The 21,043-nt window shown below is 42.4% G+C and overlaps 1 protein-coding gene across 3 annotated transcripts in view; it reads left to right on the top strand.

The window, feature by feature from the left end:
* cpne4a (copine IVa) overlaps window positions 1–21,043 on the top strand; it is a 73,581-nt gene that overhangs the window by 27,510 nt on the left and 25,028 nt on the right. For 2 of the 3 annotated variants that reach the window (XM_047361635.1, XM_047361634.1), the window contains 6 exons: window positions 1,372–1,551; window positions 7,776–7,847; window positions 11,728–11,802; window positions 12,330–12,413; window positions 13,074–13,163; window positions 17,395–17,493. In XM_047361635.1, coding sequence (XP_047217591.1) covers window positions 1,372–1,551; window positions 7,776–7,847; window positions 11,728–11,802; window positions 12,330–12,413; window positions 13,074–13,163; window positions 17,395–17,493 — 600 coding nt within the window. The remainder of the gene's footprint in view (window positions 1–1,371; window positions 1,552–7,775; window positions 7,848–11,727; window positions 11,803–12,329; window positions 12,414–13,073; window positions 13,164–17,394; window positions 17,494–21,043) is intronic. The other variant, XM_047361636.1, reaches the window with a different exon arrangement.

The following is a 21,043-nucleotide window of genomic DNA, read 5'->3' as shown; positions in this document are numbered from 1 at the left end:
CAGAGCATGGAAATAAATCCTAAAATACACTTAATGAGGCAAAATAAGCAGGTTTACCTGCATAGGAACTAATATCCACACACAGAGATTTATCCATATCCATAAAATTCATTACGTTTACTTTTATTGAAAGTGAAACATTGTTTTAATGTTTCGTTGTTTAAATGTTGCAGCTGAAACATGACAGCAGCTGTTTGTGCTAATTGACAGCCTGTCTGTCTCTCTTCCTGTCTGTCTGTCTTCCTACCTGTCTTCCTGTCGGTGTGTCTGTCTGTTTGTGACATCATGATGATGATCAACAAAGACGTTCATTTTTCATACGAATAGAAACATCTGATGTTATTAGAGATATTAGAGCAGATCTAAACCTCATTTTCCTGCTGGTGTTTTTATTTCCCTAGAGAATAAAAAATATGAACCAGAGTAAAAATTAGAACCTCCATAAATAGAAGTTGCTTCTCCAAATGGAGGCCTTTCAGATATTTCTTAGAACATTTACATTATTTTCCTGATGTCTTCATTAAATTGTCACACTTCACGTTCACACGGCCCCCACAGACCAGACGTCCTCTACTTTATATTTCTGGATCAGCCTCATTAAACAAGCTGTGAAAAGTAGACAAAGAATAGACTGAGGAGAGGAACCACCAGACGTCACAACAGCGTTCCTCCAAAGCTCTGCTGTCCAGAAGAGTTCAGAGGAACTCTGGGAAGAGAACTGTCTGTTTAACAGCTGACTGTGAAGTTCTTTAATCAGGAATTTTATTAGAATAAACTTTGGAAAATAATTAAATGTGTCAAACCTGTGACTGCTCCATGTTTGGCCTGAAACTAATGATGAGCCCCCAGTGGAGCTTCTGAAGATGCTGAATGGATCTCCTCTCTGAGCTCCAACACTGGAGAGCTGAATGAATGTTCTCTGATCAACACAGAAAACAGGATTTCAGCTCTAATTACAGAAACTTCCACTAATAAGCAACGTCTCTGTTTCAGTCACACCAACAAGAGAGGTTCTGAACAGGGAGGAAAGCAGCTTGCAGCGCCGGCCGGAGGATTCACAGGACACTGGTTTTCCTCTCACGCTCCATGTTGGATTTCTTTTCAGCTGATTCAAACGTCCAATTAAAGCATCTTTAATTAGAGCTTGGTGAGGAGCTGCAGCCTGAACGCCATCTGTTAACATGAGAAGAGGAGGTTACTGAATGTTGGACAAACAGCCTGCACATTCTCAGCAGATCGCTGCTGATTTAGTTACATTCGTCTCCACTAATTTAAGCATATCTCTCAACTGCAGAGTTCCCTCAATGTTCCTGCCGTTTTCCCAGAGCCAGGATCTTACAGAGATGTTTCATCTTTCTGTGTTTCCCACAGGTGGACCGGACGGAGGTGATCCGCAGCTGTGTCAACCCAACCTACTCCAAGGTTTTCACCTTGGACTTTTATTTTGAAGAGATGCAGCGTCTGCGCTTTGAGCTGTACGACATCAACAGCAGCCACAACGGGCTGAAGGAGGCTGACTTCCTGGGGTCAGTGGAGTGCACGCTGGGACAGGTGAGTCTCAGCCTGCACCTGCAGCATGGGAGGGGTCAGATTTTGCTTAGGATGTTCAGGATGGTGAGGAACAATGTGCAGTAAACCCCATCAAAACCATCATTACTTCAGATTTGTCCACATTACTAGACAGGAACAACATTCAGGCTTCTGTACAGAAAGATGCCTGGTACCTAAGCTGTAAAGCGGTGAAACATCTCAGTAGAGTGGCTGATTTCTGAAGAAACACTATTTAACGTTTGTTTCAAAATCAAGAACAGTTTAGACCAAAAGTGGTCTCATGGAGAACCACAGAACTGTTGGTCCAAAGACATGGTTGGAGTCACTAATTAAGCTTATGGCCACTGAGAGCAGGATCTAGACCTGCATATAGATTTTAAAACGAATATCTGAAACACTCCACCATCACAGCTGATAAAACACATCAGACTAAGTTTACTGGCTCAATGTTACACCATGGGAGGTGTCCTCAGAACCTTCTGACCTTCACTCTTGGTTCTGACGGTCAGACAGTTACTGCCTGTTTGCTTTAGCTGTGATGGAACGCCTTCTGCTCTCTGGTGGCCAGTCTAGATGCACCAACCTCTTCTTGGATCATCTTCATTCCCCATTCTGGGCCTGCATGTGGACCAAATTACACCCAGTAAGACTATTGCTTCCATGTGCTGGACTGAAATTAATAATGAGAGCTTCATCATAATTCATTTCATGAATGAGATGTTCCATAAGCAGGTTTCTGACCTGGCTGGAGATGTAAAGGGAAGTGATGGAGTGGGTCAGTGGTTTCACAATAACAGCTGATGATGGAAGTGTTTTAAAACCAGCAGGTTAGAACTTTTCTGCACACAATGATTAGAAATATTTTGAATCTGCTTTCTAAGCCTAAACAGAAGCTGCTGGGCCTCAAGCAGTTTTTATTTTTCAATTTTATGGATTTTTCTATTGCCCTGCGCTGGACTGGTGACCTGTCCAGGGTGGACCCCGCCTCTCGCCCATAGACTGCTGGAGATAGGCACCAGCTCCCCTGCGACCCACTATGGAATAAGCAGTAGAAAATGACTGACTGACTGACTGACTGGATTTTTCTACTGTAACATTTAGCCATCGTTGATTAACTTGTTCAAGCAGCAGTAATGAGGTTTTAGAAGAACAGTCGGTTATTTCTGTCCTTATCAGGCTGAAGGTGAAGCTCTTCTACATAGATTTCATAAAAACGAAAGTTAAATTAAGATCTTAGATCCACTGAGATTTCCAAATAGTTCTGTCTTCTTCATTTGTTAGTTTGAAAAAGGTTTTACTTTCCTCCCGTCTGCAGAAGCAGTTTGGGTTCTTTTCATTTTCTACCTCTGTGACTTTAATCTCCTGCAGAGACCTGAGAGAGCGAGTCGAGTCAGTAAACAAGTCACAAAATAACACAAAACTCTGGAGTGAGACGGAAATCTGTGTGTGTGTGTCTAACATAAGGATTGTTTTCTCATCATATTTTTAACCGAGAAGAATTTTGGAGCCTTTTTCCTAATATGGCAAAAATGTGTTGAAGTGAATTTCAGAAGTTAAAAGATACCCAGTTTTCTTATCAATCTTCTTTCTTCGTTTCTGTGAGAAAATCATATTTTCTGTTAGGACAACATCTGAGTATTATTGCAGGTTATTAAAACACATCAGACTTAATCACGATGCTTTCTGAATATAGAAACCGCTGCAGAATGACCTGAAATCCCCCTAAAATTGACAAAAATAAAACAATATTTGTGGAAACAGTTTGAATGGCAGAGCTTAATTCTGTTTAAAGGGCTGAAAGTAAGGCAGAATAATCTCAGGACCTTATATGAGGGTTGGAATATAGATGGAGCAGTAAATCTAGAGCTTCACCTTTCAGCTCCACCACAGAGCTGACCAATGTCCTCATTACTACAGGTGAAGCTCTGATCTATCCCTCCATCTCCTGCTCCACCCTACCATCACTCTGGAGCACCAGGATACTAAACTGTTCCATTTGAGGCAGAGACTCATCTCCAGCCTGGAGGAAACATTCCATCTTGGTAGGGGGGCCTTAATGCCTCCATGATCCTGGAGGCTTTGTTCGCTTGATGCACCTGCTCGTTGTAAGGTCTACAATGGTAAAGTAGTCTCTGATGTGGTACTGAGGAACGATCCAGGAAAATGTTTTTGGTCTGTTGGTTTAGTAGCAGACATTAAAGTGACCTGTGGTTCTGATTTCATTTGTCAGGTTCAGATCAGGAAATGTAGACCAAGAAGCAGCGAGAACGTCTTGATCACGTTCAGTTCCCTGTGAGAAACTCTCAGCTGAAGGAACCAGGAGCAGCAGCCAAGTGTGATGAAACAATTATTTCATAGATTTAGCTCCCCCTCTTCCTCCTTCTTCTCCTCCTGGTTGTTGTTCCTGCCAGCAGCGTCACTTAGCTCTGTTGCCAGCTCCTCCAGCAGCCAGATGGTTTCTGCTAACAGGCCTGGAAGAAGCTCTCAGAAGAAGTAGAGCTATGGACTTTCAGCTTCATGATGAATTTGAAGCCCTTCTTTTGTCTCCTGCTAACAGTGGAGGCTTTATTTAATTTCTGACAGCAGGACAAAGTTCCTCCTGCATCCATCAGTAAATATGACTGAAGAACCTGTTGCTTGATGTCTGGACTCAGAACCAGAACATGATATAATCAAATTTAAATGTTTTCTTTGGATTCTGCAGTTTCCATTTTCTGAGTTCTAGTTATGCTTTACTTCATGTTTTATTGTGAAGAGCCTTTTCCTGTTCGGAGTTCGGTTATTATTCCATCCGTCCAGCTTCCTTCTGTTGATCTTCTTGTTGTAATTATGAATCGGAGAATATTATTCAATATTTTAATATTTTATCAAATAATATTTGGGTCTGTTAAGGGTTGTCCTGTGAATACCAGCCCAGTAAGGCGATGGTATTAGGACAAAATAGAAAGGTGTGAGATGAGCTCTGACATTATTGAACAGCATAAACTCTGCACATATATGGAATAAATTCACACAATTTCTTAAAATACAAGAATTTATTAACAAAAATAAGTCAACTCAAAGTCAAACATATTTCAATTAACAAACTCTTTACTTTGCTAAAACAATTCAACTAAACTACCAAGCAGAATTAAAGAATAATGAAGACTAATGGACTATGTACAATATAAACAAGTTGATTAAAGATGATTGGAAATTATGACCAAAAGAGTGATGCAACATTACCATGCAATGTTTATGTTTGAGAACCAAGGATTATCTTGAAGAATCTGGAAATGAAGTTAAGTTAGTCTTGGAACCAACTTAGAAAATAATCAGCAACGTTTAGACAACCATTCACAATGTAAGATCAGATAAAATATTATTTTAATAAAATAATGTTTTAAATAATGATCTGCTGAATAAAACCAACCTTCTGGATGACTAATTCTCAACGGTGTCTCATTAACTGCCTTTATTTATTAAAATAATATTTAAAGAAATATTATTAAGGGAATATTTTGGAAAAGAGCCAAATCATTCTGGAGAAATCGGGCTTAATGATGTTTACTTAGTTATCAAATCTAGTAAAATGATGTTCAGGGACTATTATTCACTAGCTTGAAAACTAACAACCTTTCTGTTAAATACTCTTTAGCAGTAGCACGTGTTCTTACCGGTTAGCCGTTAAGCTAACAAAGAAGCTGATAGCTTAGCACCAGAATCAACACATACCTTTAAAATACCAGGTTAATAAAAGGGTTAAAATGCATAAGCGCGGACGGCGCGTTATGATCAATCTTCTGTTTAAAATCACCCTTTAAATAAAGTTTGTCTTAATTTTAAAAACATACAAAGAACACAACCTGAACACGTGTGTTGCAGATAGCCTGCTAGCACCAAGATAGCTGAGTTCAAAACGAACAAAACCAAACTTCAGAAAATGAAAAACGTGTAGATCATTTCAATCTAAATCTCTCTGCCCAAACCTAACCTTGTATGAACTGTGCTGAGGAAAAGCTGTCAAGGTGATGATGAAGTTTGAAGAGAGCTCTGTGAACAAAGGGTTAGCTTCCAGCTAACCTCCGTAGTTTTGGCGGGAAGACGGCTCGTTCTGTCCGCTGACCACACTGCACGTTAACTGCCATATTGCGTCTACTCGTTTGTCCTCCTCTCAGGCAAGGAAAACCGCTTCACTCGGCTTGTAGAGACAGCGTCTCTGCAGGGACTTCTCTGGGACACCGTTTGTTTCTGCAGGCCTCAGAGAGAAAGTCATGCCAGGCGTGTACCTTAATTCCCGTTTTTATGAATAAATACTGGGTACACAAACAGTTATTCACTCATACTTAACTGGTGCATATGATCGCATGATCTTATGACACTCTTGGATCCAGTTGAAGAGTTTATGTCTGTTTGCCAGCAAAGAGACATCAGCGCGCTGGGCCTCCCCTATCCTGGTCCTGCACAGGAGCAGTGGAAAGAGGTCGGCTTGTTGGAAAGGGGGTGCGTTTATTCAGACAGTGGCATCATGGGAAGTCTGCTGCTACCCCCCTTTCCTCAGTTACAGGAAGTCAGTTAAATGCAATTTATTTTGAAAGTTCCAGAAAGGTTTGCACCGGAGTTTTATTGTCGTTTCCATGGCTGGGTCCCAACATTCTGCAGGATCATCTGCTTAGATATTTTGTTCCTTTGTAGACTTCTTCATTTCAGATTTCTTTTTAAGGATCTGCTGGACTGCAGAAGTCTTGGATATTAAATCCTCCTTCCTTTTAATTTAATTCCTGGTTATTTATGATTTGTTTATATATTATATCTAACAAATCATTTTATATTTTTTATTCTATAAAAACACAATGATTTTTCTGATCTATGACTATGGAGGTAGATCCACATCAGTTCCACCTTTATGTTTATATTTCCAGCAGGAAGTGATGTAATGCAGTTCACCCATCAGAGAGCTTCTCCCTAATTTAAGGTGGTGCCACCTGCTGCTGCTTTTCATTTCAGAGGAAAATTCCTTCTTTTTGTTGTGTCATCACTTCTGTCGGGTCAAACGCTGGCTGACTGTGACGGAATGGGCCCAGTTTGTAGATTCCCTGATCCAGCAACCTATAGAACCTCCTACCACAGCTCTGTGAAGGTCCCACCATAGCATTTCAATCTGATTGAGTTGTGGACTTTGACTAGGCCATTGCAGCACCTTGATTCTTTTTTTTAGCCATTCTGTTGCAGACCAGCTGCCGGGTTCAGAACTATGGTTCTGATGATGACCCATTTGACTCTAGAATACTTCAATAAACCGAGAAGATCGTGGTTCACTCAATAACTGCAAGATGCTCTGGTCCTGTGGTTGTAAAAAAAAGTCCAAACTCTTCCTTGGTCTCACCTGTCCAGAAGACGTCGTCCCAGAAGTCCTGTCCTTCATCCAGATGCACCTTTGCAACCTAAGTCCTGCAGCCATTTTGTCTTTAGAAAGAAGAGGCTTTCTCCTTCAACCCTTTTAAGCAGCCATTCTGGATCAGTGTCATGCCCTTTGACATTTGGTCTGCTAACCGAGGCCTGTAGAGTCTGAGATGGAGGTGTTTTTGGTAATTTCTCTGAGCTTCACACATTGACGGGCTGAATCTGCTAGGACGTCCACTTCCGGGAACGTTGGCAGCTGCTCTGGGATTTTGTTTTGGTTCTGAACGTAGCAGCTTGGTACCGATTGGTTCTTCTGTGGTAACTGGAAGCTGAATGTTCTGTAAATGGGAGGAGAACTTTTTCCATGTTCATCTGAACCACTTCTCAGCTGTGGTTCTGGTTATTCTTGGACTCTGTTTCCTCCTGGATCCTGCAGCAGACCAGTCTGTCTCACATGCAACAGGAGGACTTTACCACCTGTTGCTCTCAGTGTGACATGTTTCCACCTCTGTTCTTCTGTTTGTACAAGATGTTTGAATCATGAAGCTTCATCTCCTCCTCAGTCTCTGTGTAAAGAGGGAGAATATCTGCAGGGAATGTTTTACTCCAAGATGTTCCTTCTGCGCTCCACTCAGCATTGTTAGAAGATGAAAATGAACAGAGATATAACGGTAGCTTGTGTCTGTTTGCATGTAAGGCTTCAGCAACAGTTTGGATAATCTGAAGTCCCTAATGAAGTCTTAGCTCCTCAGAGTGTTAGAACTTCTGTACATCCCATATCAACTGTAGTGTACAGGTTCAACAGCTGGAATCCTTCTGAGAACATGTGTATGTGTTTCCAGATCATCTCCCAGAGGAAACTGTCCAAAGCTCTGCTCAGACCAGGAGGAACCGTTGGGAAAGCCATCATCACGGTGAGTCCGACTCCTCTCCCACTTCTTTACTCACTCATGGATTTATTTCAGCCCCGGGTTGGTTAGAGCTGTGGGGAACCAGGAACAGGAACTGGATTGTGTTCAGTTTGTTCTGCAGATGGACTCATGAGTTCAGGATGGTCCTTCTTGTGTAACCTTTAGTAACCCAGGCTGCTGGTTGTTTTACGTTTCATGGAGATCTTTGTCCATTCCTGCTGAATCCCAGATCTTTCCAAGCTGCTAATCAGCATCAATCTGGTGCCTTAGCGACGGGTCAACCCTGGAAACGTTTCTGGGTCTTTCCAGAACTTTGAATATTTTTGCTAGTTTCTGGATTTTGTCAACATTGTAAACTCAATGAAACGGGTCAGCTGGTACTTAGAGAATCATTCTTTTTTTAACAGACTGGACGGTGGTGAAGCGGGTAGAACTATTGCCTTGCAAGAAGGCCCTGGGTTCAAATCCTAACCTGGGTCCTTTCTGCATGGAGTTTGCATGTTGTCTGTGTGCATTCATAGGTTTCCTCCGGGTCGTCCAGTTTCCCACAACAGTTCAAAAGCATCACTGTGAAGTTAATTCAGGGGCGTCCAAAGTGCGGCCTGGAGGCATTTACTGCCCCTGTGCTGCCCCTTACATTTAAGAATAAGACAAATGATGCAGATAGTAACTTTTTATTTTTAATTGGGGTAAAATTATTACTGACAAATTAAAATCTTTTTACGAACTAAATATCATTCATTTATCAAGCTGCAATTTCTGCTTTATGTTTGGTTTCATGGTAAATGGCTCTCCTCTCACAATCAGTCATCCACCCATTCACACTGACAGTGGTGAGCTACACTGGAGCCACAGACTGACAGAAGTGATGCTGCCATACAATCGTGTGTGTCTTTGTGTTGTCCTATAATGGACTGGTTGTCTGTCCTGAATGTCCCACATCTCGATCACCGATTGTTGGTCCTCTCTGACCCTGCATGGATGAAGGACATATCTGTAATTTTCCAGCTCTGGGATCTTCTGAATCGGATTGACAAGATTCAGGTTGATTTTCCGTCTCTGAGGACAGAACCTCACACACCTCTACTTCACATCACCAGAAATCCCTGGCTCGAAAATCCCCCATCTGATCCACTTCACCTTTGTGCACACGAAAAGCTTCATGGTGTTTTATTTTGAAAGGATTTCTGTGCAGGAAGCAGCTCCAGCTGCAAATAAATCCTTTAAATCTTGTTTCCATTTTCTTTCCTTCCTGCATTTTTCACTTTAAACTTTTTCTGTATTTTCTTGTATCTTTTCTCCGTGTTCTCTTTAAGTTTCTAATATTCATTTTTTTCTTTTCATCATTTATATTTTTATCTTTTTTACGCTTTACTTCCTTCCTTCCGTTTTTTCCTTAAGTGTCTTCTTTCCCTCCCTTCTTCTTCTTCTTCCATATCATATTTCAGTTTTCGTCAGTCCTCTGCAAATGGATTTTTTTTTACCTTTCCAACTCTTGCGCTCATTCTTCTGGAATGAGGAGTTCTGTGGGTCCGTTTCCATGGGAACTAACTGGGTCATTGGCTCCTGTTTATCTGATCAGTTTAGAATGTTTTGGAAGCTCCATTGTTCTGTAAACGTGTTGAAGCTTCAGTGAATAAAACAGCAGAAACAACAACCTGCTACATTTAATATGGGCTGCAAGAACAACAGACAGAATAATGATGTTTAAGCTGAACTCTGATTGGTTCAGAGAAATCAGGGACTGTGATCATTGGATGAATTTAAATTCCAGTAGGAATAAATTCACCAGCATCTTTCCTTGTTTTTTCATGTGTTTCTGTCTTCTTTTATTTTCTGAACACCTTAGAACCTTTGTGAGTCCCTAAATTACATTCAACAGAACTGGGTCTCCTGTTCTTAGACAAACATAGGCATGTTTTCCTGTCATATCTTTTCTCTGGAGACAACATGAGTTATATTTAAATAATTTGGTTTTTTCAAAGGGAGAAAACCCAAAGAGAAACTCTGCTGAAGACCGAAACTGCTGCATGTTTACAGAAACATCTCTTGCTGCTTCACTCAAATGTTCAGCAGAAAATCTGATCTTATAAAGGGACTCTGGGAGAAAACACTGCCACCTGCAGGTCAAACAGGAAACAACAACAGCTCTTATTGCTGTCTCCAGATTAGAGAGTGACATGGGAGTGGATTTTCTCTTCTGTCCCATCCAATCCCAGACCAGCATTAAAAAAAAAAAAAATCCTTTCCCGTCCCACTCCTGGTAAATTGACTCCCACTCCTGTGCCACTCCCATTTTTGTTTTCGTCATTTAGTCTTTTGGTCATTTCTTTCTTTGAAGGACCAGTTAGGTCCCTGTTTTTAGCTGTAGTAAAGGCTAGTTAAAGTAAAAAGAATAACAATGAAGAAATAATAAAATATCAAACAAGGAAACAGACCATGTCTATCTTAGCTGAATAAACAAAATGTATATAATTGTATTTTACTTATTTATTAAATGATTGTTTCCTTTGAACAATGACATCGCTGCATTCAACTCTCCTGAAGTTCAGTAATATTTGTGACTTTCCTGTCAGCTCTATGAGTTTAATAGATAAGTCTTTACTTCTGACTTTACGTTGCTAATCCAATTTTACCACGTCCAGTTCTCCACCTGCGTTTGCTCCCTCCATCCTGAACGCAGGTGGAAAACATCGATCAGAAGCACTGTTGGCTTGTGGGTCGTGTAGTTCGTTTGACTCGCATTATAGTATATGCTTCTTGGAAAAAAACTACACAATGGCGGCGTCGATCCAAGTTTTTTTTTCTTAAAGTTTATAACAAAGTCTCAGTTTTACATTTCCAAAGACAATTGATCCTAGTTTATTTCCCTGCTATTGATTAGCTCCCGATCCCGTCTGCTCCAGTTCATGTTTTATTCTGTACCGTCCCAATCACGTAATCTTTACTAATGCCGTTTTACCGTGGGACGGGAGATTCCCGAAAAAATGTCAGCCTCTACTCCAGATGTCTCTGGATTAGTGTTTATGTCATTTTTTTGTGTTTTCTTCAGTTTGACCTTTAAACCTTCTCTTGCACATTTACACCTTTACCTTCTTTTACACCTCACTTCTTCTGCCATGATGGAAATAGTTTTTGACTTATTCCTGTTTCTCTTAAAATCTACAATCATCTCCTTTGTTTTAGTCACGTTCAAAATGAGATGATTGTTTCCACACCATGCCACAAAGCGGTCCACCACCTTCCTGTACTCAGTTCCTTGTCCATCTCTGATCCACCCAACAACTGCAGAATCATCTGAGTATTTCTGCAGATGACAGGAGTCTGTCTTGTACTGGAGGTCTGAGGTGTACAGAGTGAAAAGGAATGGTGAGAGTACCGTCCCCTGTGGTGCTCCTGTGCTGCTGACTACCTGGTTAGACTCACAACCCTTCAGTCTCACAAACTGTGGTCTGTTTGTCAGGTAGTCTTTGATCCAGGAGATTGTTGAGGCCTCCACCTGAGTCTTCTGGAGTTTCTGACAAAGCAAATCAGGTTGGATTGTATTAAATGTTCTGGAGAAATCAAAGAACATGATCCTCACAGTCCTGCTGGCTTTGTCCAGATGACAGTGGGTTTGTTGAGGCAAATGTTTCGATGGCAAGATAAGTATTTTTGAATTTGAATTGAATTTCATCCCAAGTTAAGTGCATTCGGAGCAACTGTGATGTTGGAGCTTCAGGTTGGAGCTTCTTCAGGTTGTTCTGCAGGAGATCCCTGAGGGCGTTGGATTGTTTGTTCTCTCTCTTCCTGATCTGAATATTCAGTGTTTGTTGTTGGCTTAATGACGCCATCCTCGCCTCGTATCAAAGGTGTGTGTGTGTGTGTGTGCACGCATCTTCAGATCACAGCAGAGGAGCTGACGGGGAACGATGACTACATCGAGCTCTCCTTCAGTGCCAGGAAGCTGGACGATAAGGTAACATCTTCTGTCTCTGTGATCTTTCCTGAGGAAAAGATTGGAAAACTGTGAAGATATTTTCCGATGTAACCGTCCAACATTCAGGACGGTTAGATCCAGGATTTAGATTTGAGCTAATACCTTTTCTAACCTGAGGATGAAAGTGTGCAACCAAATGAAGCTGAGTTAAGTAGCTTCAGCAGTCGAGTTTTAAAACAGAAACTGGCATCATGACATAAAGCAGCTGTAATATTTCTGTTGCAGCTCGGAACTCTGGGAATATTTCCACAGAAAGCAGATCAAATGTGTCCAAATTAACATCTTCCTGAAACATGACTGATGGATGATGTTTGGATGTTTGCTGACCCGTATGTCATCATTCTGAAACATCAAATGACTGTTAATGAGTGTTTATGCTAAATGCTCTGCTCCTCAGGTTAGGATTACAATCTTCGGACCCAAACTAAGCAGAATGAAAGGTTTTTGTGTCCTTATCCATCTTATTTCTCATTAGAAAGGCACTGAACTGAAGTTCATATTTTCAGGACTTTTTCAGTAAATCGGACCCGTTTCTGGAGATCTACAGAGTGAACGACGACGCCACCATGCAGCTCGTCTACAGAACAGAGGTAAACGATTCTACACAGAGAAAAAAGTTCAGCAATCAGACAAATGATTTTCATATTTCCAAATCATAGAAAGTAAACGACAGAACTGGTTTTTATTTTAGTTTTTCTTCAGTAATATCCATCCATTTATGCCTTTCAGCGTGAAAAGACCCAGAACAGCTGGTAAAAAACGGATTTGGTCCAGTATTAGTATCCATGACACGGAGTCTCAGAGGGTCAGAGATGTTCCTCTGAATGAAGCTGCTAAAGAAAAACATGAAACATCTTAACCTCCTTCTGAATGACAGGGAATAAAAGTCAGAGGAATTAGAAGAGCCGCTGCAGATCTCTGATTCTGGGTTGTACAATCTGAAGATAACAGCAGGACACCAAAGGTTGTTCACACTTGCAGGATCCTCTTTTAAACTGTATATGTGGACATGCAAGCAAACAGTTTGAGATGATTGTATGTGCAGCAGGCCCATTTGGTATTAAAGTATTGAAGGTTGTTGTAAAGTGATGAAATCTGGAAATCTGCAGAGATACTCCTTTGAGACTGTTTTATTCCAGTTTTGGTTTAGTTGTGGAAAAACCCTGGATTTAAACAGTTTTTGTTGTCTGCAGGATGCTCACAGACCTCCGACAGTTTTAGGTCTAACATCATCTCTCTGTCTTCCTCAGACGGTCATGAATAATCTGAATCCTGTGTGGAAAACCTTCAAAGTTTCTTTGAACTCGCTCTGCAGTGGAGACCATGAACGGAAGCTGCAGGTAAAACTCTCTCCTTCTCTGTCTCTGGTGTCAGTCGATGGAGGTCGCGGCTCCAGGCTAAATCTGGATGTTTGATTGGCTGCTGCAGCAGGTCAAACGACAGAAAACAGTTTTACTGTCTTCTCATGGCTGCATCTTCTTCTGCCTCCATCAGTCTGTTTGGAGCCTCCAAAATCCATCCGAGGGATGGATGGAAGGAGTTTTAACCCAGCAGATCTTCAGTCAGAGTCGGGGTTGGGGTCACCTGCAGTGGAACAGTCAGCAGCTGGTCAGGATGCAGATCAGATCAGAGCAAACTATGAATACTTACTGGAGAATTATCTGCCATATTAATTGTAAACCTTTGCGTTCATGCTGAATACATAAATCATGTATTCTGGGAGTTGGGAAAACACTGATTTATGGGATTTTCTATTGTGCAGCTAGCCTGGTGAGCTACTGTGGCCGGCAAGCTAATTATTGATATTGAATTGCTAGCCAGCCACAACAGCTCGCTAATTTAGCTGATTCCTGCTACATGGTGAACTTAAAGGGTAGAGAACATCTAACATCAAGGACCAACCAGGAAGTTATCATTGATTAGTGTGGATGAAGAGCGTCTCTGTGTTACAAGGTGGAGGCATGTATGAACAGATTTTTATGTGAGAAGACAGGCTGTAGCTGCTGAGGAAGGCAGGGTTTCATTGGCTTAGAGAGGTAAACATCATCTGCATAGAAGTTTATGTGTTCTGAGCAAGAGGAAGGGAGCACTGTGGTTTGCCATGACTCAGCTGATAGGAAAGTGGAGTTATTCAGAATGAAGACAGGTTCTGATGGACGGGTGAGAGAAACAAACTGAGTTCTGTTTCATCCTTCTGATCCAGAATTCTAACAACACCAGTAGATGCTGTGAACAAACGTACTGAGATAAACCCAATGAGACTCCAGGGTAGGTCCGTAGTCTTTGTATGGTAAGGAGCTCTGAAGCTATGAGGAGCACTGCGGTTCACAGATGTTTGAGAACTTCTCAGTAATCACTTTCTCTACAGCTTCATTTAAAAAGACGTCTTAGAGTTTGTTCCAAAGCTACTTAAAGACCCTGTTAAGAACTGGTGAAAGAGTGATGTTACCATGGTGATTCCCATCAGGGCAAGTAGGAACCCACAGCCCTCTTTTCAGGCAGACACAATCCGGACAAGAACCTAAGCCTCAAACAAACAGTCTCTGTGTGAAACTGGCAGAGTCAGAAGGTTCTGGGTCCACCTGTGTCTCCTGTAGGAGATTTGACAGGTTCAACAGGGCCTTCAGTTCCACTTTCCTTTTCCTTGTATGTCATGTTGGAGTTTTTCCAACTCTGTGGGAGGATCAGCGATCCGAAGACTGCAACAGAGAAGAGAAGAGTCAGGAAGCTGGTGGAGACAACCACCTTTTAGAGACGTAAGCAGCTGTGGCCCCCTATTATCTGCTGTGAATGGGCTCCTACACAACTCCTGTTTTCCATAAACACAGAGCAGAACACTCAGCTCCTAAACGCTCCTCTAGGTGGGATCAGCTCCAGGTAAATGAGTCTGAGAGCTCCCTGCAGATCTGCTGGGGCTCTCTGAACCAGAAGATCTCCTTGTTTCCATCCAGGAACCATCTGAGCTGCTAATTTGTCAGAGTGAATGAAGCTGTGAGTGTGACAGCTCATTAAAAGTCTCAGTGTGTTCCCTCACAGGTAGATGAAGGAAGAAGCCCCTTCCTTCTCTTTAATCCTGATGTGTTGCTTCGTTTCTGTGAAGATGAAGGCTCGTCCAGCCGTCTGCATCGCTGCTGCTTGGTTTAATGAGCGGGGAAGGACACAATCACTGCTCATGTATGCAGAGAATGACAGACACACAGAGAGGCATTCATCCAGGCTCAATCTGCCTGGGATACAAATAGCTCAGCACTTGAATCAGGCTGCTAGTTTCTCACCATCCTTTAAAACATGAAGGCTTGTGATGCTTCGTATATCTGCAGCTTCATGTGATTCTTGAGGTTTTAAGTGTCAGATTAATCTTCTTCAAATCTGGGGGCGTCTGTCAACAACAGTCAGTTCTCCACCGCTGCTCGTTAGGGTTGGGATCATTATCTCACTGCATAAGGAGCTTTCCTAAGTGGAGTCGACACACGGCGGGTGTCCAGCTCTTGGCCTGGATCCTCCAGGATATCATTAGAGCTGTAAGAAGTAGAGCTGCAGGAGTTCTGGGTTTGTCTTAGTTCTTCCTCATGATCCACATTTCTCCTGAAGAAAACATCAAATTTGCAAAGAGCCATCAGCGTCTGGATATTCTCAATAAAGGTGGAGCTCAAGAAATTAGAATATCAGCAAAAAGTTACTCTATTTCAATAATTCAGTTTAAAAATGTGAAATGTCTGGATTATAAAGATTGTCTGTTAATTTAGAGTAATCTGGTTTCCAGTTGATGAAAATCCATAATTCAATTTCTCAGTAAATTAAAATACATCAGACCAATAAAAAGGATTTCAAGAAAAGTTCTGTTATGTTCATGTTCTCCCCGACACCATCATGGTGAAGACTACTGACAGATGTCCAGCAGACAGTCAGTGACTCCAGCTACAAAAGGTCATTGCTAAAGAATGTGGCATTTAACAGAGTTTCAAAGTATATTAATGGAAAGTTGGGTGGAAGGAGAAAGTGTGGTAGAAGGGAAACTGCAGCCTTGAGAGTTTTCTGAAGCAGAGACTATTCAAGAGCTTGGAGGAGATCCACAAGCAGTGGACTGCAGCTGGTGTCAGAGCACACACAGATTGATCCAGAACATGGGCTAGAACTGTCACATTTCTCCTTAATTAGAGACAACATCAGAACCATCTTACCTGGGCTAAAGAGAACCAGAACCAGACTGTTGCCCAGTGGCCCAAAGTCCTGTTTTCAGATGAAAGTAAATTCTGCATTTCATTCAGAGATCAAGGTTCTGGAGTCTGGAGGAAGAGTGAAGAGGAACAGAATCCATGTTGCTTGAAGTTCATTGTTAAGTTTCCACAGTCAGTGATGGTTTGGGTGCCATGTCATCTGTTGGTTCTGGTCCACTGGATTTTCTGAAGTCCACAGTCAATGCAGCCATTTACCAGGATATTTTAGAGCACTTCATGCTTCCTTCTGCTGACAAGCAGATATATTGATTTAATTTTCCAATTGGACTTGGTACCGGACCACACTACCAGTAGGAACTAGAAGCTGGTCCAATAACCATGGTGTTACTGTAGTTGATTGGTCAGCAAACTGGTCCGACCAGAACCCTATAGGGAATCTATGGACTTCTGTCCAGAGGAAGATGAGAGACACCAGAACCAACAAGGCAGATGACCTGAAGGCCGCTATCAAAGCAACGTGGGCTTCCTGAACACCTCAGCAGAACCACAGGCTGATCTCCTTCATGCCACGGCACATTGATGCAGGAATTCATGCAAAAGGAGCCCAGACCAGGTACTGAGAGCATAGAATTGAACATAGTTTTTAGAACCCTGACATTTCTATTTAAAATATCCTTTTTATCGATCTGATGTAATATTCTGATGCTCTGAGACTCTGAATTGTGGGTTTTAATTAAATAGAAACTAGAATAATCAACATTCTCAGAAATAACTATTGACTTATTGGACTCTGCGTGGGACGGACCCAAATATTAGTTTCACTTTTTATTGAAATTGCTGAAATAATTGAACTCATCCCTGATTTTTATAATTTTTTGAGATGAAATATAATGAAGCTAATTTTTATCACCTTGGCAGAACCATCTGAACTCCATCAGGGCCGTGTAAGAATGGAGGGACGGTGAAGCTCATGTTTCATCTTATTTACGCCCCATTTAGCAGCCATGAGCTATCATGTAATGAAGACCACCAGCTGGTAGAACCTCACGGAGTAGAGGTGACTTAGGAGAACCTTTATCCAGCTCTACATTACAGAACTTCACAAACCTTCCTGAGCACAGAAGAAACCTCAAAGGAGGAGTCAGCTTTTCTGGGCTCACAAGATGAACCATCACATGGGTCAGATGGATCAGTTCTTCAGATGTTGGTTGGAAAAGGAGCATCTAGCTATATGATGTCTGTCTCCTGCAGCCTGTTGTCATATTTCCTCTGTGTCATGTTCAGGGATGTTGTTCTGATCTGGTTTCATAAATCATATCAAGCTATGGTGCTGATCTGTGACCTGAGCTCCAGCGCCAGCTCTCTGATGGCTTCTGTGTTCTTGTCCATCCAGTGCACCGTGTGGGACTGGGACTCCAACGGGAAACACGATTACATCGGGGAGTTCGAGGCCTCGTTCAAAGAGATGAGAGGAGCCATCGATGGACGACAGGTGAGATGTCATCATCCTGGTCAGAAAATCCTGCAGGTCTAAAATATTCTGCACACAAGGCAAGTTTATTTACAACATATTTGAGTAGCAAGATGATTCAAAGTGCTGTCCATGAAAAAAAAGAAAAAGAGACATAATAGGAAAAGTACTTTACAGTGACATAAAGGTAATTAAAAAAATGAAGAAAATAGAGTGATGGACAAGAAATGAAAGGAAAATTGGACTGAAAACTTAACTAATAATATTTAGATGGCCCAGTCAAAGGCCGCTCTAAACAAGTATGTTTTTAATCTTTTAAAGCAACTTAGGGTTTCAGCGCTTTTCCAGTTTTCTGGGAGTTTATTCCAGATTAGTGTAGCATAAGAACTAAAAGCTGCTTCTCCATGTTTGGTTCTGGTTCTGGTTCTGCAGAGTAGATTTGAGCCAGAAGACCTGAGAGGTCTGGGTGGTTGATCCACTGACAATAAGTCTGTAATGTATTTTGGTGCTAAGCCATTCAGTGATTTATAGACTAACAGAAGTATTTTAAAGTCTATTCTCTGAGCTACAGGGAGCCAGTGTAGGGACTTTAGAACCGGGCCGATGTGCTCCACTTTCTTAGTTCTAGTGAGGACGTGGGCAGCAGCGTTCTGGATCAACTGCAGCTGTCTGATCCACTTTTTAGGCAGACCTGTGAAGACACCGTTGCAGTAATCAATTCTACTAAAGATGAACGCATTAATTAGTTTTTCAAGGTCCTGCTGAGACATTAGTCCTTTAATCCTGGAGATGTTCTTTAGGTGATAGAAGGTCAACCTTGTTACTGTCTTTATGTTCCTCTGAAGGTTCAGGTCTGAGTCCATCACTACACCCAGGTTTCCAGCCTGACTGGTGGTTTCTAGCTGTATTAACTGAAGCTGTGTGCTAACTTTTCTTGCTAACTACAAGAAAAGGTCATAAAACACTGAAACATGATGAATGTGTTCGATGCAATAAAACTATAAGCAGTTTGTTTGTCTGTTGACGTCCAGTTTCATAATGTACTGAAGGTCTTTCTTCAGCCTTAAATGAAACCGACTCAGTGAGTAGTTGGAGCTCGTTAGTCTGCTGAGGAAGTGAAAACGCTTCCTGAAGGAGTCCGTCAGGTGTCTGGTTCCTGTGTGTCTCCTCCAGCTGCACAATCAATTTAACGACTCGGTGAGTGTCAGACTGAGCGACACCATGGCCCAAACACTGTGACACACTAACTGGGAGACACAGCAGGACCGCACATCCACACACTCCTGGACACGAGCCGTCAGCCCTGCGGCACCTTGAGATATCAGCTTGAGGGACCGGGTGGTCCATCTCCATATGTTTACAGGGTAAACCGATACCTGCTGCCGCATCAGCTCAGATCAGCTTCTTCAGACGGAGTAATGGTGGCTTCAACTATTTAGGGTTGGTTTCAGATGACAGAACAAACTTCTGTTGTCAGAAGATCCACATCCTGTTTCTAGAGTAAAAGGATCCAGATCTACAGGAATAAAACGGCTTATCCACTCCTTATCGCCATGAATGTCATTAATCCTGAGTTTCTCCACTGAGGGACAATAAAATATATTTTTTCCATTTTAGCACAAATATATACATACACCCCCACTAATATTTTGATAAATGTCTCTTAGCCAGCTGGACCTCGACCACACGCTCTTTGTAGCCTCCAACAAGCTTCTGGCATCTTCCTGGGTGGATATCCTCTTCTTAGCTGAACTGGTAGAAATGATCTCAACTGGTTGGTTAGCTGCATAGACCAGAAACCTTCTGCAGGGTGGAGGTTGGGGCCTTCCCAGGAGCCTAATGTGTAACGTGTGCTGGTGGAGCACCAAACCCTGACCACGTTCCAACCATCTGGCTGTTGATTTGAGGTGCATCAGCACTGCACCATCACCACTGGCAAGGAAATAGCCGCACAGCATGATGCTGCCACCACCATGCTTGACAATAGAGGTGTTCTTTGGTTTGAAACCATTAGTTCTGTCTTTGTCTGACCACTAAACTCTCCAGAAGACATTAGGCTTGCCCATGTGGGCAGCTGTAGCTTGAAGCTGCTTATTCTAGATTAGGAGCTTCTCCACTCAGTCTATGGTGATGGCTTCACTGCGGGCGGAGATACCGCTGTTCCAACTGTTTCCAGTTTTTTCATGACAGGTTGGAGCCTGGCTGGTTCCTGGTTGCTCCAGATCACATATTTCTCCTCTCTGAGGTTTTTTTAAAATATGGAATCACTTACTGCAACAGGAAAAATCTAAGTTTTACAATCAGAGAGCTGGGAAACCAGCGATAGGTCAATAATTCATAAACCGAGATAAATGTCTATTAAGTGCAGAAAAATAATTGTCTGAAGGAATGACCTACGTTCCCCTCCCTTGAGATCTGAACCTGGGTGGATAACGAGCCCAATCCCATCAAGTGCTGCAGGTTTACATCTGAGATCAAATTAACATGCAAGCTCCTCTTAAATCCGCTCCTCTGAGGCAGGACGTTTTCTGGGAGACGCTCCGATGTGACTGGCTGAGGAAAACCTGTCAGGAGGCAGAAGCTCTTTTCTCCGATCATCAGGTAACCCCAGTCAGCTTCCATATGCTCTGCTGCTGTTTTCCCTGGAAACACGACCGAATTCCTGAGCAGAAAAACAACCTGGCTCATTATCGCCGCCCAGGAGTTGGACATCTTTGATTTATTAAAGCCTAGGCTCCAAATCAGTCTCTGTGGAGAATTCACACATTTAAAGATTTAACATGATAGACCCTCCTGAGCTTCCCACCCTTGTGACGATGGCCCCACAGCCTGGATGTGGACTGCAGACTCCTGGGTGGTCATTTCCCAAACCAGAGCAGAGCTGTTTTACCTCCGAGGGCAGGAATGAGGAGACTCCCAGCGGGAAGCCTTCCTCTCGCCCCGCCAGCTTTTATTTATCGGCCTCCTTCCTCAGCTGACAATTTGTCTCCAAGCTGCGACACAGAAACAAGAAATCCCTCAGAGCCAAAGTCTCCCGAGAAATGTTTGTTCATCTCCCTCCATCCTAGATCCATTTATTCTGACACAAATAGAGTCGGAGTCGCCACGTCTCACCCAGCTGTCAGGGTCAGATGTGAGGAAGTCAGAGTGAATCCTCAACAGTCTATTGGACAGTTTTCCTCAAGGTGTGTGTGTTTAATGCTGCTGTTTGACAAACCTAGAAAACATGCCTCTGGTTTTAAAACATTGATATAAAACGGTTCATCCAGTAACAAGAAAAACAACTAAACTGAATCAAACTGGGACTGCCCAGCGGAGCAGTTGGTAGCAAGAAGGTCCTGGGATCAAATCCTGGCCTGAGGTCTTTCTGCATGCGTAGTTCTACCTGGGTTCTGCCGTTTTCTCCCACAGTCAAAACAAACTTGACTATTGGGTTAATTGTGTGTGCAGGTTCTGTCTCTGCATTGCTTCTCATCTGGCCAGAGGACATTGTCTCTGAGGTTTGGTCCTTCATCCAGATGCAGCTTCGCTAACCTGAGTCCTGCTGCAATTTAGCTTTTACAGAGAAGAG

Source organism: Girardinichthys multiradiatus, chromosome 3 (assembly GCF_021462225.1).
Source record: "Girardinichthys multiradiatus isolate DD_20200921_A chromosome 3, DD_fGirMul_XY1, whole genome shotgun sequence".
In the NCBI taxonomy this organism is placed as follows: domain Eukaryota; kingdom Metazoa; phylum Chordata; class Actinopteri; order Cyprinodontiformes; family Goodeidae; genus Girardinichthys; species Girardinichthys multiradiatus.
This window is presented reverse-complemented; position numbering and strand designations above follow the sequence as displayed.